We start from the raw sequence: 27,336 nt of genomic DNA, 5'->3' as shown, positions 1-27,336 counted from the left end.
CTTTTGTTTTTCAGGGGCCCCATGGAACCCTCCCTCCCCCCCCTCCCCCCCCCCCGGGGTGCCACCCTCTCCCATGGGCTACATTAAATATAAGAAGGTTCCACACAGAGCCCCCCACCCACCCTCTCAGATCCCAGGGACCACCACCTCCCCAGAGCAACATAACTAAAGTTAGGGGGGCACGCATAACCCACCTCCCTGGGACAGGATGAAATAAATATATGGGAGGGCCGCTTGGGCCCCCTGGTCACTACCTCACCTCCCCGGGGCTACAATAAATAAATATAAAGGGGGCCATGTGGTCCCCTGGGTACCACTGCCTCCCTGGGGCTACATTAAATAAATGTAAGGGGGGGGCACATGGATCCCCCAGGCCTTGGGGACCACCACCTCACCAGGGACAAACAATTATTTTTAAATGGAAGGGAGCTAAGGGCCCCCACTCCTCCCCTAAACTATACATTTTTTTCATTTTAATAAAGGGGGGGGGGAGGGGCATGAAGCCCCTTCCCCAGGCCAATTTCGACCATGGGGGGGATCCCATCCCCCATGGGCAAGCCATGTTTTCTTGGTGCCCTGAAGCTTACCCAGGGCACCCAGTGTGCAATGGGACCGTTGGGGGAGCCTCAAGCCCCACAATCCCAGTTGGCTCACCACTCCTGCATGAACCGGCATACAAATAGCAGATTCCCGGTTCCAGAAGCAATGTTTTCGTATGTTTCCCTGCACTCATATTTGCGTGCACGGAAACAGATGAAAACTCCGCTTTCTGCAAGTGGAAGCTGTTTATCAGCTTCTGCTTGCGAAAGCAGAATTATGTTTGCTTTTGCTTCGTGGGAGCTGTCAGCTACCACGAAGCACAAGCAAACGGCTACCTCCCGAGGTTGAGCACCTTGGGAAGTAGCAGGAGCCGGCCCTGGGGGGGTGGTGGTCCCCAGGGCCATTAGTGTCTCCACAGTGCCACGTGCCCCCCCCCCATCGTAAAATTTTACCTGGTGGAGTTGGTGGTTCCCGGGGTTGGGGGTCTGCAATGGACCCCCTACTTTCATTTATATCTGCCTCAGGGAGGCAGTGGTCCCTGAGGTTATGAGTGGACTGCGCAGGCCCCTGCACCTAATCACATTATTTGCCCCAGGGAGGTGGCAGTTTCCGGGGCTGCGGGTGAGGCCGTGCGGGCCCCCGCATCATTTTGTATTCATTGCCCCATGGAGGGGGCAGTCCCTGGAGCTACAGAGGGGCTGCACGAGTTCCCCGGACTTATTTTATAACTGTTTACCCCCGGGGCGGTGGTGGTCCCTGAGGCACGGAGGTGTCGTGCAGGCACCCACCGCATATTTTAACATCAGTCACCCGGGGAGGTGGCGGTTCCTGCAGCTTTTCTAAAGCTTAGGAAGGGGGCCCGTGAGCCCCCATCCTTTATTTTAACAACCCCTCATGGCCCTGGGATTTGGCCCACCTGGGGGCTTCCTTAAAAAGAGGCATTGTTTTTGCAATTTTGCAACGGATCCACCAGCGAATTGCAGCAAAATTGCATAAAAAAAAGATTTCTTTTTAATGACCGACAAAGTCACTGTGTGACACCCTCACCATATCTGGGTGGTTAGGGTATTCCTACCCTGCCCCCTTTTCTTCATTTAAAAAAAAAAAAAAAATGTGGGACTCTGCTTTGAGCCAAGTCCCAAGTTGGCTTCCAACACTTCCTGGTTAAAGTGTTGGCAGCCAAATAAATTTCAGCACAGGGACTTTGGATCCGCGAGTCCACTGCAAGGATCCGTGTCCCTAGATATCTATTTTTTTTTTAACCTTGAATATCTCTAAAATTACTGAACACATTTACACCAAAGCACGATTTCTGTACCAACATCTAGCTTTCTGGCAAATTTAGTGTAATTCCGTTCAGCAGTTCGGGCTGTAGTCCTGTTCAAAATCCCTATGGGAAAATGCATGGGGAAACGTGTTTTGGTACCCCCTCTCTCAGCCACCACTTGACTGATCACCCTGAAACTTTTAACGCAGCAGCTGAACCGACTAAAGTATATATATTTACAATTTCGTAAAGATTCATCAAGCACCGCCAGAGTTATTGGCAAAACAAAAAATGCTCTTCCTATGGAAACTAGGTCCAAACTATAACTACCTACTGGTGACCAGTAGAGAGAGAGATATATAATATACCCACCTCATAGGTATGCAAACCATCCACCATAAGTATTCAATTGATCAACTTCAAATACTACACCTTATTTTGTTAATTAAGCAAGGCCCAAAAGCAGGACCCCCATGGGATCAAAAACTAAAAATCCATTGTACATACAAGAGTTCATTAAGAATCTTAAATATTCAGGTTAAGTTAAACATTTTAAAACTAGACTCGGATAAACAATCCTATTACAAACTGAAAAGGTGGTATTTGCACAGAGCATGCATAGATGTACATATCTTACTCAGACTAGAGACTGAGAAAATAAAACAACACTTGGATATGCTTGTCTTTCGTGGAGTTGCTTTGCAGCAGAGCTTTTTTTTCTCTCGACGATCTTAAAAGCAATTCAATTAACTATGAAGTAAGGCATCCCTTTGCCAGCTATTCTTTGCTTGAAAGGAAAGTTAGCCCTCTGTAGCACTCCTCATCGAAGCACATTGAATGTACACTGACATGGGACACAGGCGTGATGCTTCTCTGAGGCTCGTCTGGATTCATGTGCAGGCTCAAGAATTGGCTGATGGAATTGGCCCAGTTCCCACTGTGTTCCAGCAGTTGTCAGAGGCTAGGCTGGGCTGTACTTCTCACCTAACAACCCTCCTTATTCCTCCTGAGTGACAAGATAGTTTAATGGCACCAAACTATCACTGTTACTCTTCTGGCTTTCATCTTACAAATCCTTGTTATCACTTGAAATAGTTATATTGTTTCTGCTATAATAGTTATATTGTTTCAGTTGCAGCAAATCATAATGTTTGTTAAATGAAAAATCTGTTTTGTCCTGGTAACTTAAAATCACCTGGTCACTCTACCAAACAACTCTCTCAGACTCTGCTGTATCTAGATATCTAATATAGAAGACACAATATAACTTTCTCAGAGGCCCCCTGTCCTGCAAAGAAAAAGCAGATGTCAAAACATTAGAAGTAGACTAATTTAGTAAAGTCACGTAATTAAAGTTGCCATCACAGGAATTAAAAAGTGATCTGATTTTCTGTTTGTATTGAGAACTGAAGCATTTCCGAGCTGCAGGGTAGGCTGGGGTTATTGAGCATAAATTGTGACATTCCAAGCCTTTTACCACTTGTGACCTGGAAGCTTAACCTTAATGTTGAACCTGAAACTGAACACACCTCTTTAGCACTTGACCCTCTGGGTAGTGAAGTCAAGCAGTCCAAAGCTTATTCACGGAGGTGGAGGAGGATTAGAGCCTTGGAACTTTAAGAACCATCGAACGGCAATAAATCAATTAAATTCTTCCCATTGCTTTTAGTTAAAAGAAGTACTTTACTTCCTCATGCGAAAGACAATACTGTACATTAGATCGAGAAAGGCATACTGAATTTGCGCTGGGAGAAACACCCCCTGCTGTTCCGTCTCAGACAGAGATTTATTGGTGTTTGTACAATGTTCTGTTTAGGTCCCTTCTCTTGTGAGTGTCCCCTAGAGAACAAATGTATTTATTATTTATATATTTTATTAGAAAAGTTTTATAAAGCACAAACATGGCCCTTACGGGTATCAGAGCACTGTACTAAGTGGTGGAAGCAAGAATAAAACAACACAATGGCACAAATGATGTAGTTAAATAAATGCACTGTCAAAACAAATGGGGGGGAAACAAACCGGGTCAGGGCAGGGGCGTCAGCCAGTCTAGAGGGCCCAGAACAGCTTCAGAAGGGATATAGAACGTGATAACAAGTGAAACAGAACAAACATAAAATAGATCGGTCCAACGGTATAAAAGAAATATCACATCCGTAGAAAAAGGGGTCTAGAGACGGAGTACAGGTCAATGCTGTTAAATGTTCACTTAGAATTAGCCCTTTGACATGTTTCTTGAAAGATGCAGTTGATGGGTTGGATCTGATCTTGGGCGGAAGAGCGTTCCCAATACTTGGAGCAAGACAGGTGAAGGCACTATTGTAAGTTCTTTTCTTTTTGAATTTGGGAGTTTTCAGAAGTAGGGTGGACGTACTTTTTAAGTTCCGACAAGAGCCAGATAGTTCAAGCTTTTTAGCCAAGTAAACCGGGGTGTTGTAATGTAGAGCTTTATGCGTCAGGCAAGCTATTTTAAAAAAAAATATATTTTTATTATTTTTTCCAAACAAGACAAGTGCATTTCTTCATTAAATGGCAGGTGAACAGTCAGCAACACAGTACTAAGAGAAATCGCTTTCCGGAGAACATCTCCGACATCCAATTATGCTGTAGAAGTACTAGAAAATACAGTCCATAATAGTCTTTAACACTTAAAACGTCATAATATCAGCCCAATTCTCTGGAGATCATCATCCTCGCCATTGCCGTACTACTGCAACTAATTACTCCTCATTAAACAAATAGCACAAAATGCAATTCCTGTTCCTCCCACTTATCCCTCCCCCCTCCCTGATGGCATAACAAATATTTGTAAATAATAGTAATGACAAATCATAGCTGTGTCAACAGTAGATTAGGCAAGCTACCTTGAAGTGTCTAGCTTCGATAGACATCCAATTGTGGTGATGCTTTTGGAGCCTGTGATGAGCCTGGCCAATGCGTTTAGAGTTGCTCTGAGTGGGGCCAGACTAGCTTTAGGGAGCCCAGCAAGGGTCACCAAACCATATTCTAGACGAGAGATAACCAGGGATTGAACTGCAGGACGGATGTCCTCAGGTGGAAGGAAAGGCTTGATTTTCTTAAGGGTGTTGAGCTGAAAATTGGCTCCCCTAATAGTTGCACTGATGTGAGCTTCCATATTTATGTATTTGTCCAAGGTAATACCTAGCGATTTAGCAGAGTCAACCACATAAGGGGTGCTGTTAAGAACCAGTGAGTTGTTTAAGCCAGTCCAGGGTAGGTGCAGAGTGGTTGCGGGATGCAAATGACTTGACCAATCTTGAGACAATCAGGGATCCTTCCCTGTAAGAGAGATTCATGAATGATCTGGGACCAAAGAGGGAGAATGGCCAAATTGACTTCTTTAAAAAAACTTAGCAGGTATTGGATCGCTGAAATGGTTGGAGCGTTTTAATGACGCCATCGCATAGAGCAGCTCTGAGTCATCTGGAAGGAGAAAGGAATTCCAAGAGGCGTTGTTTTGGGGAGCACAACCAATGTGGCAGGACACTACCGAAGGTTCCGCAGGTTCATCCGATGATGCAGAGTAGTTCAGAGGCCTTAAAATGGGAATGGCGGGTTGTAATTCCAGTTCAATTTTCCTTGCCTTTTCAGAAACGTGAACTGAGAAGTCCTCCCCACTAGGAAGGTTGGTCAAGGGTGTTGCGTTAAGGTTGGAAGAGTGGTTAGCTTGTGGCTTGATGATTTCAAAGGGCTTCTTGGATCTATTTTTAGTGCTGTCCAGGTGCGCCCTGAAATGGTCGGTTTTAGCAATGCGTATGTGTTGGTTACGGGTACTCCTCGCCTTCCTTAACTGAATGAGGCTAGTAGTGGAGGGGGAGTTTCTCCAAAGCCTCTATGAGAGCCTAAGTTTGCGAGGTTCATCATTAAGGGAACCATTAAATCAAGGTTTGGATTGTTTGACTGGAATCCTTTTGAGTTGCTTCGGTGCAATAGTGTCGAACATATTAGCCACAGAGCTCATGTAGTGATCAGAAAACTTGTCAAGGTTGGTCATTTTAGGGGGTGGCTGAAGGCTATTCGTGGTGATGGAAGTTAGAACATTAATGTTGATGTCTCTCAGATTGCGAGTCAGTTGTTTAGCTTTAAGAGGTTGGCCCTGTCTTCGAGTGCACTTTTCCAGGATGTGGAAGGAAAGTTGATGATGATCCGACCAGTCACAGGGAAGAATGTCACCCAGTTGTAAGATATTGTCTTTGGCTATGATAAGGTCTAGGGTGGTACCTTTGTTATGGGTAGGACCCTTACAGACCTGTGAGAAGTTGAGATCGGAGAGGAAAGCCTCATGGAGCATACTAAAGTATCCTTTGTATCATTCCAAAGAAGGTTAAAGTCTCAGAAGAAGATATGGCAGAGTTGGTCCAAACAAGAGCTAATGACCTTCATGATTTGCTTGATGAAGAGCAGATTATCACCCGGTGGATGATAAATCGTGTGGAGCCCACAGACAATCTTGCCCTTATTCCAGATTGCGGTGACTAGTTCCTCACACAAAGATAGCAAAGCATTTTGGAATTGCTTTATATTGAGGCTGGAGCGATGAATGCAAGCAATGCCCACCTCCCCTGTTTTAACAAGTCAATTGCATCTGATAACGGCATGATTAGGAGGTATTACGATGTCGAGATCAGGGGAGGAGGCAACATTGAGCCAGGTTTCAGTGAGAATCAAGAGGTCCAAATTTTGCGACATGATGAGTTCAGGAATATCTGCTGCATGTTTCACAGCCGATCTGCATTTGAGAAGCTTTGATTTGATGTGAGGGTTGGTAGTGACCATTTCATGATGAGTGCTAGTTATCTGAAGTAAGGTTTCCTTACTAACCGATCTGAGGTTGACCCTAGGTTCTCTGTCAGGGTCAGAGGTAATAGTAGGGAAGTTGATGATCGAGTTAGAGGAGACACCCCCAGAGCCATTGTACGAAAATAAAAGACAGAGAGTGTCCTCAGCCGATAACTGAGGCTGAAACCTGAGGGCTTAGAATGATGGTTAGGAATAGGCCTAGAACTCCAACTGGAGCTAAGAGGGGAGTAGATAGGGTACTGTTCGTCCCCGCCGTAAATAACTCTCAGTGGATTGGGTTTATCGGTCCGCTGGGAGGGGTATAGTTTCCAGAGCTTCACCATCTTCATCAAGAACTGAAAAAGGGTCTGCATGATATCTTTGACAGCAAGGAGATCCTGCCTGAGTTCAGCTATCTACGCCCCAAGGTAAGGGAGGTTATCGCCATCCGCAGTCGGCCAAGAATGAGAAAATGGGTATGATCCATTTGTGAGAGGGGTATTGGATGGCAGAGTATGTCCCTTCCCACAGTTAGAGGGGTAGATAGAATCCCGCTTGAGAATGGTCCTTGAAATCCTATACCAACCTCCCCCGCCTCCCTCTTGTGTGATCAGCTCAACATCCCCATCCCCCCAGGCCACCTCCTTGAGATGCTTAGTCAAGTTCAAGGATGATGAGTCGAATACCGAAAGTTCCACTCCTTCAGGCCTTATATGCTGAGTTGCACAGTACCTTTGGTCTATGTCTCAGTTGCAGCATAGATCCGGCATATGCTTCCCGGTTTGGTCAGCGGGCTTACTACTCAAAGTTGTGTGTCCAATGCACAGCTAGCTGAGCGGGGTCGTCAGCTCATCATCCCAGGCCAGCTGTTGTCTAGTGTTGCAGAGATCCTGTGGACACCTGTCAAGTGAGCATCAGTAGTGCCAGCACTAGTAATGTGCAGGCTTTGTTCAAGCTGTGCATGAAGAAACTGGCAGTTCTTGACTTTGTAGTTTATTTCATGGCTTACTCTCTAGCTCCTCACATATACAAAGCTAGGATCCCACCCCAGATGCAGACCTATTTTTGGTGTAGCTCATCGTCTTAACAAGATGCCGGCTGTTGATCATAGGTCAGTTCATGGGTTATATGGGGTGTGATAAGGAGTTGTTCAGTGCCACATACTTCTGGGCATTCCTTCACCCATTGGGTTCACACGGGACACTTTCACAAATCTTCAGCGCTCTACGGAGACACTAGCACTTCCAAAGCAAAACACACGCTTCAAGAACACTCTGGACACACAGGCCTTGCCATCAGCATGAGTGGTGCAGATCCTTCCGAGCAGCAGCGGTTTCAGTTCATCCCTTCCAGCCTGCTTAGCTGTCTTCGTACTAAGTGGCAGAGTGTTGTCATGTGTTCCAACAGTCAGTTCTGAGACCAGTTCTGGGTAAATCTATCCTTTTGCTTATTCTACTTGGATTGGTCCAGCCATTAGTCATGAAGTGTGAGCAGGAAGGTGGGTTGGAGCTTGGAGTCTCCAGACTGGGGAAACCCAAAACAAAGGTACAGAAGCAAGGAAGGCTGCTCCTCTTAACTATCTGTTGACTTGTGGGGAATATCCCTTCCAGAGAAAAGCTGGCCAGGAAAGAAGGGAGAGGGACCTTCTGTATCCTTTCCTTAACACTCCTCCATCCTACCCACTACCGATAATTACTGGAATAGTCTGAGGAGAGCCCTGCGATTCACATCTGCAGTCTGGGCTCGCCCCTCCAACCTTCCATTTTAAGTACCAGTAGATTGTAGCAAAAACAAAATGGATCTCAGTGTGGCTGTGGCCACCTGTGTCAAACATGCTGCATAAATGCACCCTCTACTCACCAAATGGTACATATGCAGCATCCATGTCCCAAATGGATGGGTAAAGGACCTGGTTGCACTGGACTAGCAGACCAATTTAAAAACATGGGAGAGGCCGAAATGCCACTGTCCCTAGCAGGGGACAGGTAGGAATATGCCTGTCTTGTAACTAAAAACATATCACTGCCACCACTGCCAGTGTTGTATAGCCAAATGAATTGACAGTAGTCACATCCATCAAAAGAAAGGGTGCACACGTGTGCCTCACTGATTACAGCGTCCGGGTCTGGGTCTCAATCCTTGTCAAAAAAGTGCCTGCTGAAGTAAGGGTCAAAAAGACTTGGTGAATTAAATTTGAGTTCACATGCTCTACCGACAAATGCAGGGGACATTTCTCTGTCCTACAGTGGCAATTTTCCAAAACTGCTTTTATAAAAGGCTATTAACAATTTACTGTGTATGTTGATACTATGCTGACTTTACCTTTTTCATGGACATATATCATTTGATTGTAAACAGTTCCATTTTGCAAGTGGTTCTTTTGCTTTGTCTCAATTTCACTTTCTTCTCTTTAGGGGATGCCTGGCAAAAGGGCACCAAAGTGCAAGCTCCCAGCTCCACTTCCAGAAGGACACATCCTAAAGGATTTGGAGGGGAAGGAATGGAGGCTGGGGAGGAAGATTGGCGAAGGAGGTTTTGGATTAATCTATTTAGGTAAAGTTCCTACGAACCATGTCGCATCTGAATACAATGCCTTGCCTCTGGGTTACTGCACCCGGGCTAGTGGGCGAGGAAGGAGATTTAGTTCATTACAAAGAGCATTTAGAGCATATTGAAGTTAACCAAATGTGTGTGCTTGATGAAAGCATTTTCGTGCATGATGGGGAACTTTAGTGCTTATCAGGGTAATTGGAAACAAGAAACTAGATGTACCACCCCCTAATACACGGAGCGTCAATTAAATCCTCTCCTTGGCCTCTAAAGTTCTGATCTTAACTCAGGAATTAAGGGCCCAATTCACAAAAGTAATTTGAGACCGAATCCTAACTATACGACTTTCGGTATTCACAAAGGGAATTTAGGCGTAGCAAGGTGAGGAATCCTAACTTTACTACTCCTAAATGCCCTTTGTGAATACCGAAAGTCGTAAAGTTAGGATTTTGTCTCCGATTACTTTTGTGAATCGGGCCCTAAGTTCCTCAGTCTAAATTGCCATACATAGGTTGCTGTAGTTCTGCCTCCACTTGGACCACATTGAAAGCACCATTGCTGACACTTATAAGAGGTCCACCATGATCCTCCAAATTGTCACATTTTATCTGTAGTTTGCTCATGTTAGGTGGAGGACTATAAGACCTGGTTCTAACTGGAAATCACCTCAAAGAGGCAACCCATGATGACCTCTATACAAATGGGTTATGTTGGTGTGTTCAAAAGTATCATCTCTCTCTTCAAAGTACCAGTGTTGGGATAAGCACCACACTGAAAAGCGGCGGCACCTCCTCCACCAAGGCGGAGGAGCGTCGCCCTACTACTCTGCAGCAGTAAAAGAAATGAAAAAATAAAATGATAACGTAATGTTAATATAACTTTATTTTGTCCTCCTGCTGTGGCACCTTTGCGTGAGGGGTCGGGGCGAGTCTGTAGAGCAGGGGAGGAGTAGTAGAACCCTCCTTCTAAGTGCGCAATGATTGTTTGGCCGGCCCTCTCAGGTTGCCCAAAACAGTCATGCGCACTTTCCCTGTTCTCTATGCAGGCTGTATTACAGCCTGTGTGGAGAACATACCCACTCTTCCAGCCCCGGCTGAGCACCGTGGCATGGTGCTCAGACCAATTACAACGCTGCATTGCAGCTTTGTGATTGGTCATGGGTCAGTTGGTCGCAGGAGAGCAGGAGCAGAGACGCGGTACCAGGCAGCAAGGTACGATTTTTAAAAATTTCAATGTATTTATTTTTCCATTGTGTGCGGGCACGCCAACCCCGCCACCGGCGAGCCGTGCCGGCCGCCACTGCTTAAAACCACATCATTTAGCACACTCAACTTGGGGGGTGCACAAAGATTAGCACAATATGAAATGACAAATGGAGGTGAACATTGATGGGAATCATGGAAGCACCAATGGGAATAAATCATTTACATGTATGACCTAACTTGAAGAGTAATTCATGATTATTGGCTTTATTTTAAAAACATTTCTTTTCATGATGTTGAGTTCCTGGTATCAACACATAATTTTCAAATTGTGGATTTTTTTTTTTTTTTGAAAACCTTTATTGAGATATAGTAAATGGACAGATCAGACCGCCGTAGGCACCCATTACAATGGGTTGCCCCCACAAGTTCATCAGAACCGATCCGGTGTCTCTCACACAGCCATTTAGCCGACATCCCAGAGGACCGGCGGCATTGCAATAATAACATCACATAAAACAGTCCAGACTGAATCACTACATAAGAGTGAAACATGTATTTGCCCCCAGCCTGCACTTCAGCCTGACATGCCTGTATGACCAGCCCACTGTTGTCCAACCTCTACCGCAAGCCTGGTCGAGCTCCTAAGATTTTGTAAACCATATCTCAACGCCCACCCCCCCACCCCACCCGCCACCATTCCACTGTCTCCTCCTTCGTTGCTTCTGCATGTACACGTTTTCCCAAGCCCAGCCGCCAAAACTGACCAGCCACTGCGCCCCCCGCTTTCAGGCCATTCTCAACCCTGCAACTCTCGTTCACGTCTCACTTGCACACTTCTAGGAAGCGCCAGCCGCGATCGGAGGGCACCCCAGCGCCCCTTCCACCGACCAGCATCCATCCCAGTCGGTGCACCGGCATCACAGCCCATCACACTACAATAGAGTTCTGTTCTTGTGTCGCGCCCCCCTCCGTCCCTCTGTGAGCACCTGGGGCTTCACTCTGTGTCTCCCCCTGACCGGCTGCCTCTGGGTCTCCGGCAGTCAGGTATGTTCTATACAGCGCCCAAAAGTTCTTGGGGCGACTCTTCGGGGGTAACAGTTCGCTATACGTTTCCGCCTGCGTGCTGCAATACAGCATATCTCTAGCCCATCGTTTCTTAGTAGGAAGCGGCCCTCTCATCCAGCAGGCCGCCACGACGCGTCGCGCGATCAATAACGCCATGTCCGTCAGACGTCGCAGCGCCAGCGGGAGAGGCCTGGAGTAGCCCAGCAGCGCCAAAGCCGGATTAGGTGGGATCTCTTTTTCCAGAATCTGGCTCAATTCCCGAAACACCGCCGTCCAGAACCGGGCCACACCTGGGCAAAGCCAGGCCATGTGCAGGAAGTCAGCCACGGGGACATGACAGCGCTCGCACTCCGCCGTGGGGCGCAACCCGTACCTATGTAGTCTTTCAGGGGTGTAATAGACCCGCTGTAAGAACTTAAAATGTATCAATCGGTGTCGACCATTCAAAGAAACCTTTTTGGTGCTAGAGCAGCAGTACTTCCACATCTCATCCGAAATGTCCATTTCAAGATCCGTCTGCCAGTCTCGCCGCGCTGCAGAGCACTGGTGTACCCTTTGCTGGTCACCGAGTTTTTTGAGGGTCGAGACCAATTTGGACGGCGCCGCAGTTTTGATAACATAGGAAAGTTCCGGGATTTCAGGGGGTTCCTCCCCGCACGGCCCCAACAGAGCCAGCAACGCGCCACGGACCCTATGAAATTGAAAGCGCTGGAGTAACGTGACCTCAGGCTGAGTCGAGACGACACTCTCCAGTGTTTTGGCCACTCCGCCCTGAAACAGGTCCGCCATCCTAACTATTCCCAAATCGCTCAGCGCCTGCTTCACCCCTGCTTCCCGCAGAGGGGGGAGCCAAGCCGCCCATTCCACCCGCATCAACGGGGAGTATAAGAGATCTCGGCCTTGCGCTCTCATAACCGCATGCTATGCGTGGTTTGTGGCTCTAAGCGAGTCCAACAGTCCCACCCTGCGATCCACAGGCAAAAAGACCGTCGCCGGGAGACGGAGCGGATCCGCAAACAAGCGCTCCAGTAACACATGCGGGATATCTGGTTTGGCATGTATCCACGTATGCAGATGAGACGCCTGTGCCACTCTGTAGTAACTTTCCAGATCCGGAGCTCCGAGCCCCCCCGTCTCGTAGGGAAGCGTCAACACTTTCCACTGGACTCTAGGTTGTTTACCACCCCAGGCCAGTCGAGTCAGGGTCTTAGTCAACTGTGCGAAGAAGGTCTTAGGGAGCACTATAGGGATGTTGTTGAAAAGGAACAGAAATCGCGGTAGGACGACCATTTTCATGATGGCAATTCTGCCCATCAGCGACAAGGGGAGCCTGTTCCACTCCTCCACCTCGTCTACAAGTTTGGAATAAGCTACTCCATAGTTTTCCCTCAGCAAGACCTCCGGGTCCCTGTGGAGCCGAATCCCCAAGTATCGGATTGAGTCCGTTGTCCACTGCAAAGGGTATTCCATAGGGAATGGCAATGTAGCCGGAGTCAACGGGAAAGCCAGCGACTTGTTCCAGTTGACCTTGAGGCCCGACAGCGCCCCAAACCGGACCACCTCCCGCAAAATGGAAGCGAGATTCTCCTCCGGGTCACGGATGTACAGCAGCGTATCGTCCGCGTAGGTAGAAATACCAATCTTATAGGAGGTAAAGTTAATGCCCTCAAATCTGTGGTATTCTCTTATTGCGTATGCTAAAGGTTCCGCCACCAGCGCGTATAGGAGTGGGGAAAGAGGGCAACCCTGCCTGGTCCCCCTGGAGATTTCAAACGCCTCCGTGACTCGGTCGCCGAGGCGCAGCCGGGCAGTGGGCCTAAAATACAATGCTCCAAGCATCTGCAAAAAAGGCTCTCCCAGTCCAAATTTCCTCAATACCCTCACCATAAACGGCCATTCCACAGAATCAAACGCTTTCTCCATATCTAGGAAGAGCGCTAAGGCCTTACTCTCTGGGCGCACATGCTGCATGACTCCAAGGACCGTGCGGAGATTGTACGTGAGGTTCCTGGATGGAACAAAGCCTGCCTGCTCCGGCGCCACGAGCTCCGGCACCAGTAGCGCTAAGCGCGTGGCCAGCACCTTAGCATACATCTTGGCATCGACATCAGGGAGAGTGGCCTATAGGAACCGCACAGGTTAGAGGGTTTCCCGGGTTTTAAAATGGTAACCAGCAGGGCCTCTCGCATCGTGTCAGGCATGCAGCCGTCAAGACATATATCGTCAAAAAGAGTCATAAGGTGCGGGAGGAGCTGATCCTGGAAGGCCTTATAAAAGGCCACCGTCAGCCCGTCCGCTCCCGGGGCAGTGCCCACCTTCATACCCCCCAGAGCCTCCAGGATCTCATCCTTTTGTATGGGCAGCGCCAGGAATTCCCTCTGCGAGTTAGTCAAAAACGGCATTTTAATGTAACTGAGGTAGTCTTCTATCTCCTCTTCCATGTGAGAGGACTGAGATTTATACAGTCCAGCATAATAGGCCCTGAATTCTTCTATTATCCCCGTCTCGTCAGTGATCACATCGCCCGAAGCAGTGACAAGCTCGTCGATGACTAGGGGTCGCCTAGCGTTACGGAGTATCCCCGCAAGTAAGGATCCCGGGCGCTCGCCTTCCCCGTAGGTACGAGCCGTTGCATACTTTCCCATATGTTGCACCTCTCGGTCCGCTTCGCTGTTGAACTCAGTGACCAGGTTCTGCATCCGCGCAGCTATCTCAGGGTCCGCAGAAATCCCCTGACTCTCCTCCAACCGCGCAATCTGCGTCTCCAGAGCCCCCAGCCGCTGCCGTATGGACTTAAGCACACCAGAATGCTTAGTCATTGCAACACCGCGAATATAAGCCTTAAACGAGTCCCACACCGTTTGGAAACTCTGGACTGAGCCTGAATTTACCTCAAAGAAAGATTCTATGTCATCCGCCAGTTCCCCCCGAAACACGTCATCTAACAGTGAGTAAGGCGGCAGCCGCCACGTGAACGGCGGGACTCGTCGGTGCGGAGTAGCCATTACCAAGAGAAGGGGGGAGTGGTCCGACAAAGTGCGCGGTAAGACCTCGCAGCCCCTGATGACCGCAAGCAATGACCGCGACACTAACCAATAGTCTATTCTGGTATGCACGTCGTGGAATGCCGAGTAATGCGTGAATCCCCCTTTACCCGGGTGCCGGTGTCGCCAGACGTCTAACATTTCCAGTCTAGTTAATTCTGCCTGCATATGCAGGGCGGCGGTCGCCGGGCGGCGTACTTGCCCCGAGGAGCGGTCCAAGTCCGGATTGAATGTAAAATTAAAGTCACCACCCCATACCATGCCAGTGTGCACGTGCTGCCTGCATTGTGTCGCCAGTGCGTCCTAGTACTCTGGAGAGTCGTAATTGGGGCCATACACATTGACTACAATTAGGTCATGGCCCTTCCCAGTGCACCGCGCAATTAAGTAACGCCCGTCCGGGTCGGTGGTCAGCGACGTCAACCGCAGGTTCGATCGTGGGTTTACCCAAGTAACCACCCCTCTGGAGTGTGATGTAAAGCCCGCCGCCGCGCTGTTGCCCACTAGCCCCTTCGCCGCTAACATTTTACTTGTAAGGGGGAGATGGGTCTCCTGAAGTAGCGCCAAGTCAATGTGATGCCTGTGGAGATAATTCAATACTTTCCTGAGTTTGCGATAATCGTTCAACCCCCGAACATTCCACGTCAACGCCCTAATGGCCACTTCGCCAGTGTCACCCATCGGCTCTCCTAGTCCAGTCATCCCAGCAGACACATACCGCAACCGCTGCAGCTCAAGGGCCGAGCGGGAGTCCCCGCCCACCATTCAGCTCCAGACAACATGAAACAGCCATACAGCAGTAGAGCAGAAAACCTGCCACTCAGCAGACAGTGTGGATCCCAGTTCCCAACCGCAGAACGTCCCCCTAACTTCCTAGCCCTCCTCCCACAGCCGACCGCCCCCAACCTGGCCAGACAGATCCCCAGTCCCACCCCCCTCCCTACCCCACAACAAACATACAAAACCGTCCCCAAACCAGCCCCCAGAGGGGCCATGTAAGCTATCAGCGCTGGGGCAGGGGCCGCCGATGAACAGCTACCCTAAAACACTCAACAGGCCACCATATAGTCGTGCCCCCACTCCCATGCCCCAGGTCTCAGTACAGCTCGAGCTATTATCGCCTCCCCTCCAGTGGTTCTAGGGGAGTCCCCAACACCCCCATCGGAGGCGAGCCGCCCCACCTATCTAAGCTTGCCAGTCACGCTCAAAGCGCCCCCATTTAGACATCTAGGTCGGAGCCCATTTGTCTCATAGACCGGCCCGCACGGTGAGCCCTGGGCGCCACCCCAACCAGAACCCCGCAGTTATAAAGGCCACAGAACTATCCAGCAAATGACCAGTCAGTGTAAGCAGACCGGCCCCCACCACACCTCCGAGTCTAGGGCCCCGACACCAGGGCACCCCCAACACATCAGAAAGTTCTCACCCAGCTGCAGCCTCAAAGTCCTCAGGGGTGGTCGCCGTCTCCTGCGCACCAACAATGCTCCAGCAGTCATGACTCCGCCAGGGAAGCAGCTGCTCCCACGACATGTCGGCAACCCCCTGCCAGGCGGCAGAGCGTATCCAGAGGCCACTGCCAGCAACCTAGTCCTGCTCCCCCAGGCTGGAGGCCTCCGCTCGGGTGTCGATGCAGTCCTGTAGCCCGTGCCGTTGCTCCCTCGACCACTCCCTCAGGGATCGCTGCAGCTCCCTCGGATCCGTGAAGAAGTGCGAGTGCCCCTGCCTGTTGATCCGGAGCCTCGCCGGGTATAACATAGCATAGTCCAGGCCCAAGTCGCGAAGTTGTTTTTTGTAGGGTGCAAACTGCCTGCGCTCCTCCTGGACCTTCGCCGTGAAGTCGGGATAGATGGAGATGTCCATCCCCTCAAATTGCAGCTTCCCCTTTTCTCTTGCCACCCGCAGGGCTGTGTCTCTGTCTCTATAGTTCAGTAGTTTTGCTATTATGGGTCTTGCGGGTGCCCCAGGCTTGGGGCGAGGGCCCAACGAACGATGGGCTCTCTCGACAACAAACATAGGGGAGAACAAGTCTTCTCCCAGCAGAGCCCGCAGCAGTTTTTCAACGAAGAATTCCATTCGCCCGGTGTGCGTCGACTCCGCCACGCCTGTTATGCGGACGTTCGACCTCCTCGAACGGGCCTCTAAATCCTCGGACTTGTCCTGTATGACCTGCAGTAGTTTACTGAATTGCCTGCGATCCGAGTCCCATGCCGTCTGGGCCTCCTCCACCTGCGTTATTCTCTGTTCGGACGCATCCAGCCTCTCTGAGTTCTTATCCACTCGTTCCGACATGCGGTCCATGCGGTAGGTGAGCGCATCAAGCTTGGTGTCTATCGCGGTCAGACTGCCCTGTAGCCCTTTTTCCATTGCCGCCAGCATTGCTTTGATGTCGGCGCACATAGAGCTCTCCGAGGCAGCTCCATTGGGAGGCCGCGCCGGCGGTGCTTCATCAGGCCCCTTCGGCTTGCGGGGGTCAAAAGACAGTTTGGGCTGGGTCTTATCGCTTTTGCCCATGGCGACGCTGAGGGTCAGCGGCCGCCGCGCGCCCGCCACTCCGGGTCAAAGTCCAGATCCAAGGGGGGCCGCGCTACAGGTAACCCCAACGAGGCAGGCCGCTAGGCTCCCCACCACGTCTCGCCAATGTTCGAACCGCCGAACACTCCGAGTCACAATTCCACTCCCTGGTCTCTTCTCGGCCACAGGCACCAGTCAGCCCGCAGAGTCTTAGGCCAGCCGTTGCCACTCCCAGTGTCCGATCGCCACCGCGGGCCCGAGCGAGGGGGGGGTGCTCCCCACCCAGGGTAGCTGTTCCACGCTCCTCCACGTGCTCCGCCGCAATCCGGGACCGGGAAGGCACCCCTGGGGCAGTAGCCAGTGACTGCTATCCGCGAGGTCCACGCACAGAAGGGCTGCGGCAGAAGACCGCTCCCATCCACACGATCGCCCCAGTGGCCCCTCCAACTCACGCAGCCAGGCCGCAGCACAGGTCAAGGGATCGAGGTCTCCGGGCCCTCACCGTCGTTCACCGCTCCGTCCACAGCACAGACACCAGCATCCCGCCGAGCAGGGGGCAGCGAAGGAGGGCGCCGCACGAACAAGGCCCAGCACGGATCAAGAAGGAGCGGCGATCGCTCTGCAGACTCCACGGGCCCGGATTATCGCCTGGGGTGCAGGGGGGGGAGAGCGCCACCACCCGGGTAGCCTGCAAGGGCCCACGACTCCCGGGTGCCCAGTCTCGTCACCGCTGCGCTCCCCCGCCTTCTCCTGTCCCGCGGGTGCCCCTCGGCCAGCGCCGATCCTCAGGGGAGCCAGAGGGGGGGCGGCCCACACCAGACCGCCTGCCTCCCCCGCCGTCCGATGCAAGTGATTCTCGGGGGAGTCTCCGGGTCCAGATCACCGGGGCACCAAGGGCTCCACGCGACGCAAGCAGCCGCCGCCGGGGGGCTCAGTCAGCAATCCAGCCGGAGGGGGGGGGGGGGGGGAGGAGACACCACAACGCACTCTCCTCACCCCCTACGGGTCCGCACTCCTCCGTCTGTGTCTCCGGTGCACTCAGCTCCGCCGTCTCTCGGTCTCACAGGCGACGAACCGGGCCGATCGGGTCCTCCCCCTCCAACTCTGCCGCACGTCGCGTGACGCACGTCGGGGAGAGCCGCAGGACAGCCCGGGGATCGCGGCCCTGTCCGCCTCTCTGTACGCCGCCCGCCGTTGTCGTCTCTCCGGGCCCCGCCCGCCGCCGCTGGGTATCCGAGGAGAGGCAGCTCGGTACAGGATCGAACCCCCTCGCCAGCAAACTTGTCAGCTCCGCCGTTCAGGATACTTTAGACGGATAGTTTGGGGCTTGGACCGGGAGCTCTGCGCTCACACGTCCACCATAGCCGCCGGCTAGCTCCGCCCCCCTCAAATTGTGGATTTATCATGCGCAGTTGAATGTGAATTTGTGATAATTGTATCTTCTGTTTTTTATTCTCCTGCCGATGTTTGCTGCAACAAAATACACAAAACAATAGAATCCTTATTAAAAAATAATTAGCAATCATTTTTGATAAAGCCTCCGTTTTTGTGATCGGTTAGAGGAGTAGGGTTTGCTACATCTTACTTTCTGGTTGGCAGAAAATAAACTGGAGATGATCCGATCTAATAAGTAACATGAAACTACCTTTTCTGGCTCTTTGACTTGGAGCATTAGGAGACGCTTGGATCCCGGTTTCCTTGGTACTGGAAGAACTCATGATATTTAGTGGTTAGGTCTGGGTGCTTTCTTTTATTTATTTATAGCTTAATATGGAAAGGTATCCCCTTACCAATGTTGATCACTGAATGTTTAGCTTTAGAAAACTAGATCTGGAAATATTCAAGTGATTGGAAAGAGAACTTTTCACAATAAACTCTTGGACATGGATCTAAGTAAAAACTCTGTCTCTGACAAAAGATCATAGTTGTGTTGCTTTAGGAGCGAGCACAATTTAATTATTGAATTATCTAATTTATATGCTCACCCTTCAAAGCGAAACTAAGATTTCACAAGGGTATTAAGTGCTTATGAATTCCACAAAAGTGAGTGAAAGAAAGTGCAATTGTAAACTGAGTTTAATGTACTGCTTGGAACATGTTTTTAGATGGCCATTATTTTTTTCATAAATTAAATATTAGTTTGTGGCCATTGTTTTCAAAGTACCGCTTTTTAAGCTCAATCAAGTCTGCTGATCCACTATAATGTTTTTGCGGATTTTATTTAAAATGTATTTTAAAAGGTCATATGTTTTTAAGGCTTATCTTTGGTGGCAGAGCTTGTAGGATACTGTGTGCCTACAAGGGACTAGTAGTGTGTGAGTGATGCAAGAATCTTTCATCAATAAGTGGGGAGTTTGTCAGTGTGAAAGAACCTGGGTTAAGTAGAGAAGAGACAAGGTGATGGTTGTGCTCTGCTCCTCTTCCCTAGTGGTAAGAGAATAGGTTAATCTCTCTTGGTGGACCCTACCTTTAAATGAACCTCTTCACAAGAGGAGAAACATTCTAAGGGCTGGACTAGGTAGCACTTTGGTGATTTGACGACCTTTAGTAAATACACCAAAATTATCTTTGTCACTGGCTATCGCTGAAGTTTTATGCAAGTGCTAGGTATGGAGCACCCAGTGAAAATCCAGGTCCACTGGACTCCTGCATGAAGGTGAATGAGCAACACATTGATGATCTCCACAGAAACGGCTGCCAATTTTGGTGAGTGAGAAGGGGTGTAAATTGGGTCCCATAATATGCCAAGGAGGTGATCCCTGCACAAAAGTCTTTACACAGCGGAGCACAGTTAGGTTAGCTGGTCACTGTGGCTCACCTGACCCTGTCCTTGTCTCACAAATTGCTGTCCCTGTCCATAGGTGAGGAGATGCAACCCGTAGGAGTCCATTCAGGAGTGTGGAGGTGACAAGGCCTCGAGCGATGAGTACCTTGTTTCTTTAGTGGTAAATTACTATTTTAGCCAGTTGTATGTGTGATAGTGGATTTGTGTATCACCTCTTATTGGTTTCACTTTGAGAATGTGCCAGTACCCATTGCAGGAGTGCATTTTACTTGCTGTCTGTAGTCTTGACAAGGATGTTAGGCTGATGACCTCCACAAGTTCTTGTGGAATTGGTTGGGTCTCTTTCCCTGCCCCGTCCAAGTATTTCTCGAGGCCCTTCCAGCTGCTGTTTCCCAATGGACCAACAAAGTACCCACACTGGGTTGGCCTCTAGCCTAAGTGTGCTTGTAGTAGTAGCTCAGGTTGGTCAAAATACCTTCATCTGCAACACAGCTTCCCAGTTTTGGCTGCCTTTGTTCCACAGCTTGAGCAAATATCGGTCTGCCAGCTTGACACGTCGGTCTGCCAGCCAGTACTACCAAAGTACTCCACAAACCGAAATCAGGAACAACAGCAGACACAGGGACACTTAAGAAGCCTGAAAACTGGTGTGAGGATGAAGAAAGCTCAGCCAGACCTAGTTGATACCAATAGTGGCAGCATCTTTAGCAGTGCTGTTCAAAGCCAATCATAAGATTTTTTGATATGGTGAAAAGTGCTAATCCTGCTGGAAATGTGGCCCATTGAATTGAGCCAATAACCATGAAAGGGGAGGGACCTGAAAAAGAGCCTAAAGGGAGGAGAAGGGAGATTCAAAAGATTGTATCAACTAACCTTAGGATTGATTGCTTCTTTCTAACCTAGTCAGCAAGCAAGAAGGATAAAAACACTAGAGCCTGCCCTATACAGTCACAAGGACAAAGGGAAACCGAATCCAAAGACCAGTGAAAGGAACTGGTCTTCCTTGCATCTTGATACTAGGCTCTGGAATTAGTCTACCCCTGTCAAACTAGAGACTAGAAAGAATTGGGTTGATCTGAGAAGCCAGACACCCGTGTTTGGAACTGGCTCGCCTAATTCAGGAATGTTGTATCTTTCGAAATAAAACTACCTCCAAACCTGAACAAGGGGGTTGTCCTGCTGTTGCCACTGTTGCATGCCCCCACTAAAATATCTTTCTAGATGGCCATGTGTTGAGCTTTAGGGAAATACTCCGTTTCCTTTTGTAAAAGACTAGAGAGTGGAGTATAGCTTGATGTATGATAGTCTTTTTAAGTTATGGTCATACAGCAATTTAATTAGCTGCAGCATCCTGCAGCCCAAACCTATCTTGCGTAGTATGGAAATATGTATTCCCAGTCAAGCATATCCAAGACTTTCTCAAGGTACAGTACCAGGCCAGCCGAGTAGGGATACCAAGACTGTTCCTCCTCCAGGAGTCGTGCAGTCGGCATATATTGAGGGATGTAGCGCTCCTCGGTGTGATCGGGGTGGATGAGCCTGGCATAGCTTCCATCAAGCACTACACCTAAGCCTTGCTCAATATTTTGTAGTCATGCCAGTCATCCAGCGAAACACGGCCCAGTTTGAGGATAGAGATCAGGAGGGACTCCCCTGTGGAGGGGGACAGCTCACCGCATTATATAACTCAAAAGTCATGGTGGCAGTCTGTCAATGTAAGTTTTATAAAATTCTATGAGTAGGCCATCAATTCCAGGGGTTTTGCCTGTGACAAAGTCGAGGACAGTATCACAAATTTTGTGCTCTGTAATTGTGCTGTCTAGCGCGATTACCCGGTCTGCTGCCAGTCTCGAAAGTTTCACTCCATCAAGGAAGTCCACTATCTGGGCCTGAGAGGAGAAGTTTATGGGGACATATAGAGCCTGGTAGTGCTTGCGGAAGTCTGCATGGATCGCCTCCTCTGTGAAGGCCACTTTGTTGGATGGTAGACGGATAACTGTGATGGTGACATTAATGGGTCTTGTTTGATCAGACACGCCAGGAGCCTCTCTGATTGTATTCTATATTCGTTTTAGCCAGGTACGCTTTATAATCAATGCACCGCAGCGTCTCAGTTAATTGTTCATGTTCGTTTCCTGGCTCTTGAAAGATCCTTTTTAGCATATTCACTCGTCACAGACCTCTAAAGATCACCCAGAGAATGCTAGAGATCGTTTAGCTCCCTCTTTGATGTGCTACGTGCCTCCACCACCACACTTATGCAGTGTTCTCTCATCATTAATTTGAAGTCGTCCCATTCAGTAATGCGATTGCTGACAGTTTCTCTATTTTCAGCAAGAAATGAGCTATAGTCTCTCGGAAGGCCTGGTCCTCCAGTGTTAAAGGCTGTAGGCACCAGGTCAGGACTTGGGATACATGCTCTCCCGCTCGAAGAGTCAGCAATAGGGGATTGTGATGGAGATGGTCTTACCGATAAACTATAAGTTATTTGTGAGTTGGAAGGATGGTGAGCATAGGAAACGGTTAAGTCGCATATAAAGGTCATGTGAAGGGAAATAAAAGATCTCCCTCTCACCTGGGCGGAGGGCCCTCAAAGTGTCTGTTAAGATCCACTGTGACAGTCATTGTGAGAAGTAAGCAACAACGAAGATTGTGGGCATGTGTGGTAGTGGAGAGTGTAACTCATCTAAATGGACATCCGGTACACAATTAAAGTTCCCCGCCCTACCCAAAACATGGGAGATGTGCCCAACAAACAAGGTGCAGTGACAGCTCTGCAAGAATATGCGGCTGTCCTGTGTTTGGAGAGTAAATGCTGCCCATGAGTTTTGCAGTACCGTCCAAGACACCTTCCACCAACGTGTACCCCCTGTCCGCATCAGTCACCGTGGTTACACATTTAAAGGGGATAGAGCCCCGAATCCATTTAAGCATCCCTCTGGCAAATCCAGAGTACTCAGTGCGTTAACACTGCCCCCTCCTGCATTTTTTTTTTTCAGTTTAGACCCCTCGCCTTTTGCCTAGTGGGTTAGACAATGGGAGTGCCCTGGTGCTTAAGATACATGTATATATTGGGACACTTCTTCACAGAACCCATACCACGGACATTCCAGGTCATAAGCGTCTACATAGTCATGTTGTATTGTGTAGTGTAGTGTATAGAATACATGGGCCCCTGGTTGAAAGCATCCCCCCCCCCCCCCCCCCCAAGCTGTCCCCGTGACTGAGCATGAGTGTATCATCTGTCATCTACTGAAAACCAGGCTTGGTCATATGAACTTCCTAACAACCCTAGACTGGCGTCTGACCACCTGAAAAAACAAACTTGGAAGAACATTTAAACTGTAGGTGCTGCAAAACCGCAATGGGTTTGCGTGGGGGTGGTAGTGGCAGTAAGGTGGTTGAAATGCAGGTGGTCTCCTACCGGGCCCAACAAAGGAGTCAGGAGATGAAGAAGTGAGAAAGAAAGGGGGGGTGAGCGCACCACCTCCCTCCACCCCCCCAACCCCCCGGCCAGGTTCCGCCTACTTGGGATCGTCAGGTGATGTATCTCAAAGGTGGATCATACCACAGTTGCATGTGGAGGGTCAAGCAAGAACGCCCGAGGCCGAGCTGGGGACAAAGGCTTGAATTGTGTGATTAAGCAGGCATCAGCGCCATGTCCCAAGTTTTTTGGTCCAGTGAGATCCCAGGCTACAAGCTGTCAGTGTGTCTTATGGGTGTACTGGTTGAAAAAGGATGATCTCGGATGATGGCATCAGCAGTTGGTGGGGTTCTGGATGACCGGATTGCTGACTAAGCACTATAAGCGATTGACTCTTTTTTATAAGAAGCAGTGTCAGTCGTTGATGTCTCGGCAATGGCCTGGATCATGCAGCCTAGAAACCAAGGACGGGGCCGAGAGTCTCTCCAGTTTCAATTGCAATGGCAAAGGAGCACTGGCTATAGAGCGATGGGGGGATGTCTTGTCCCAGGCGCAGCGCCTAGTGCGGATTGAACGATTTTGGGAGGTCGGGGGGAGCGATATCGTATTTAAAGCCTTTTTGGCACCTTTCCACCCTGTCCCAAGCGTCTTTGGTTCCATAAAGAAGTACGAGTGATGATTTGCCATGATTTTTAGTTTTTCAGGAAAGAGCAGGGCGTACTTGAGGCCAGAGTCTCTCAACGTACGCTTCACTCCAAAAAGGATGCACTGCCATGTTGAGCCGTGGCTGTGTATTCAGGAAACAGGATACAGGTATTTTACATAGGAGAGTTGGTCAACCTGCCTGGTGGCTCTCAGGAGCATGTCCTTGTTCCCCACCCGTCAGCAGGGACATTCAAGCAAATTATAAATAGCTGCATGACTCTGGATATGTGCATGCTACTGTGCTTGTCTGTGCCAGCATTGTACACTGCTCGTATTTTCATGAAAATACAACCAAGAGCTACAAGTACACGATGAGGCAGACTGCTTGAAAAGTAGTTTAATGGTTGAAGAATAGGTAGGTAAAGTTTTTAACTAATAAGATTTGGTGTGAAACGTTTGGTGCATGATTAGGTAGGTTTATTGTGCGAAGGTTGGGTTACGGTGCACGGGACCAGGTTAGCACTTGATTATGTATGTTAGTGCATTTTTTTAAGTACCAAATTTGTTCATTGGTGAGAAACTTTGGATGGATGCTTTGGAATCCCATGGAGTTGATGTATATATAAATTGCACACGAGTAATAACCATCTGGCCAAATATAACCCAAGCATCTCTAGTCCTGTGGAACTGTTATCTGTCTGTGTGTACTAAATACCTTTTTTCTTGTTTCACATGCTCTACATAGTTCTGCGTAGAAATGATTTTTAATAGCAGTTATCATTAATATGTTAAAATATGTTTAATACTCTGTATTTATGTTCTTGTTCATTCTTTTTCCTTTTTTTTTTTTTTTTTTTTTTTTTTGCAGCATCTCCCCATGTTGGTAAATCTGTAGAAGACAAAGCAGCAATACACGTCATTAAAGTGGTAATATCAGTATTTGTGATATATCATTAAGTCAGTTAGATACTTCAAGGTATCTTAAATTGAACACTTTTTATTGCTAAGCAATATTTGATTTTTTTTAAATGTGTTTTATTTACCATTGGTGATAGGTGGATGGTACATGAAGGGGGAGGGGGCATATTGTTTAGTTTGTTTAGAAAAGTATTTTTCTTATTTCATTAACTGTGAACAATTGAGGCTCGATGTGATGGTAACAGTGAATTTTCTCCTGATTCTTGCCAAGAAGTTGGAGTTGGTGGCCATAACACAAGTGGTCATAGCTCAATAGAGCTACAAGTGTTCTAACTAAAAATGAGATAATCAGGAACCCTTAGTAGGTAGGGTGGAGGAAACCAGATGTGTTCTTTACTGTCAAAAGTTTCTTTAAAGGGGATAAGAATAATTAAAGATAGTTTTATTGCACATTTACAAACCGTTTAAAAGAAGGTCGCCAATAAGTATAGCTCGCTGCCTATTTTTTTTTTTCTGGTTCTGGGTTTTGCGAAGGCTTTTGTGTTTATATTATCAACTTAATGCAGACCGAGTGCATTTGGAAACATGCTGGGAAACAGTACTTCATAGTGGAATAGTTTTGTGGTGGTCGAGAACGTGATTTTGATCCACCCTGTTTCTCCTAGGAGTAAGCCTATTGAATACCCCCAAAGACTTTGGGAAAAGCCCTGCACAAAAGGAAAATCTTCTGCTTTTGATCCTAACAATCAGAAAAAGTGATTTCACACTGGTATCCACGGGTTTCTCTATTTAAGCCAGGTTGATTTTTCAGACTCAGTAGACTCGACTTATAAATCATTATATTGCACTAACTCCTCCCCCCGTTAATATTTAATTTGTGCATTCTGCCTCCTACAGACCCCCACAAGAATTAGCACTTCTGAAATGGAATTTAACTGGACTCCCCCTTTAATTAAATCGATGTTGACTAGTGGAAGTTCATCCAAATTATTGCTATTGTTGTAATTAAGAAAACATAGGTAGCCCATTAAGCCTATGTTGAAGGATTTGTTATATTTTCCACTCTAGTCAGGGCTGTGGAGAGGGCAAGGTCCAAGGTTGGTGAAGTGATCTTTTTTTAAAGGGGACTTAGAGGCAAACCTTATAAGCATAGAACCTTACAGCTAAAGTCTGCTAGTGTATATTTTGCTGGGAGAAGGCCAGGAAATGGCGTGTTATTACCAAGTACATAAACCCAGATAAAAGAGAAGACACATAATTGTTTTGCCAGTGTACAGTTGGTGGCTAGCTGTATTGATGAATGTCTTGATGCAAGAAAAACTGTTCTAAATTGGAGGAGAGAAACTCTATTGCCAATTTACATAATTGGGAATATAAGTGACCCAGACTCATTTATACTTGTACTTTTGTATTATAGGGAAGATGTATACAAAATCGATCCTGTGAATGGCAGGATTGGATCACTGCAGCTAACATTCTGCCAAATCAGACGCATGTTTCACAAAATCAACAGTGAAGCACTGTGTGTGCTTAAAACCATTTTTGAGAAGAGTTAGAAATTGGGTCTCTAGTTGGCAGAGGTATGCACCCTGTCCTAGTAGGGACCACAATCCTAGTCAGGGTAAGTCACAACACCATCCTAAATTATCCTGTGCTCACCCTCTGGTAGCTTGGCATAGAGCAGGCAGGCAGGCTTAACTTAGAAGACAATGTGTAAAGTATTTGTGCAAAAAAACATACAGTAACACAGTGAGAACACCACAAAAAGACCCCACAACATTTAAGAAAAACAGATAGTATTTATCTGAGCAAAATAAGACCAAAATGACAAAAATCCAATGTATAGAAGTTCAGATATTGAATTTTTAAGATTTAAATGCATTAAAGCGCTTAGAAGCAAGTAGTGCTAAACTTGTTACTTTCGGGCATGCTGGACTGGGGCAAAGTCAGTGTTTGGGGCGAGCACGTGAAAGTGCAGACTGGGTACAAAGTACCTTTCCTGGTCACAAGCAACGAAATGTGTTTTTCTCCACACAGTGAAGGCAATGCTTTGGTTCTGACTCGAGCAGACGTGTTGAGTCGCAGTTGAACCTTGCGGTCGGGCCCTCGGATCGGCGCTGTGTCGTTGTTGAACCTCGCAGTTGTATCCCAGGATGTCGTCGAGCTGCTCAGGGTTGTCTCTGTATCGGCATTGCATCGGTGTTAAAGGGCACTGCACCAGTTCTGATCCATGCAGTAGAGACGATGTGTTGATTTTGTAACAAAGCAAATGCAGAACCCACTTCTGAGGCAAGGAACTTGGAGGGGGCACCCCAGGCAAGGGTAGGAATCACAGAAGGCGGAGTCCAGCAGCACCAGCAGGACTACATGAATTATTTTGTGTCTCTGATACTTCAGAAAACCGGAGGCAAGCCCTTGGGGATCACTTTTTGAAGGCGGAAACCAGCTTGCCTTCAGCAGAGTCGGGGAGCAGCAGGGCAACATGAAAAGTAATTGTTACAGAAAAGTAACACTTACAAAAAAAGCAGTCCAGTTGTGTCCTTCGAGTAGCACAGCAGTCCTTCTGACAGAGGTTTAGTTCA

At 48.4% G+C, this 27,336-nt stretch overlaps 1 protein-coding gene across 1 annotated transcript in view; it reads left to right on the top strand.

Moving 5' to 3' along the window:
* Positions 1–27,336, top strand: part of VRK2 (VRK serine/threonine kinase 2) — a 370,448-nt gene that overhangs the window by 29,924 nt on the left and 313,188 nt on the right. Inside the window, exons 2-3 of the mRNA XM_085612369.1 lie at positions 9,022–9,160; positions 24,705–24,763. Coding sequence (XP_085468495.1) covers positions 9,025–9,160; positions 24,705–24,763 — 195 coding nt within the window. The 5' untranslated portion in view covers positions 9,022–9,024. The remainder of the gene's footprint in view (positions 1–9,021; positions 9,161–24,704; positions 24,764–27,336) is intronic.

This window comes from Triturus cristatus, chromosome 6 (genome assembly GCF_964204655.1).
Source record: "Triturus cristatus chromosome 6, aTriCri1.1, whole genome shotgun sequence".
Lineage (NCBI taxonomy): Eukaryota > Metazoa > Chordata > Amphibia > Caudata > Salamandridae > Triturus > Triturus cristatus.
Note: the sequence above shows the minus strand (reverse complement) of the source record. Positions and strands in the feature narration are given on the sequence as shown.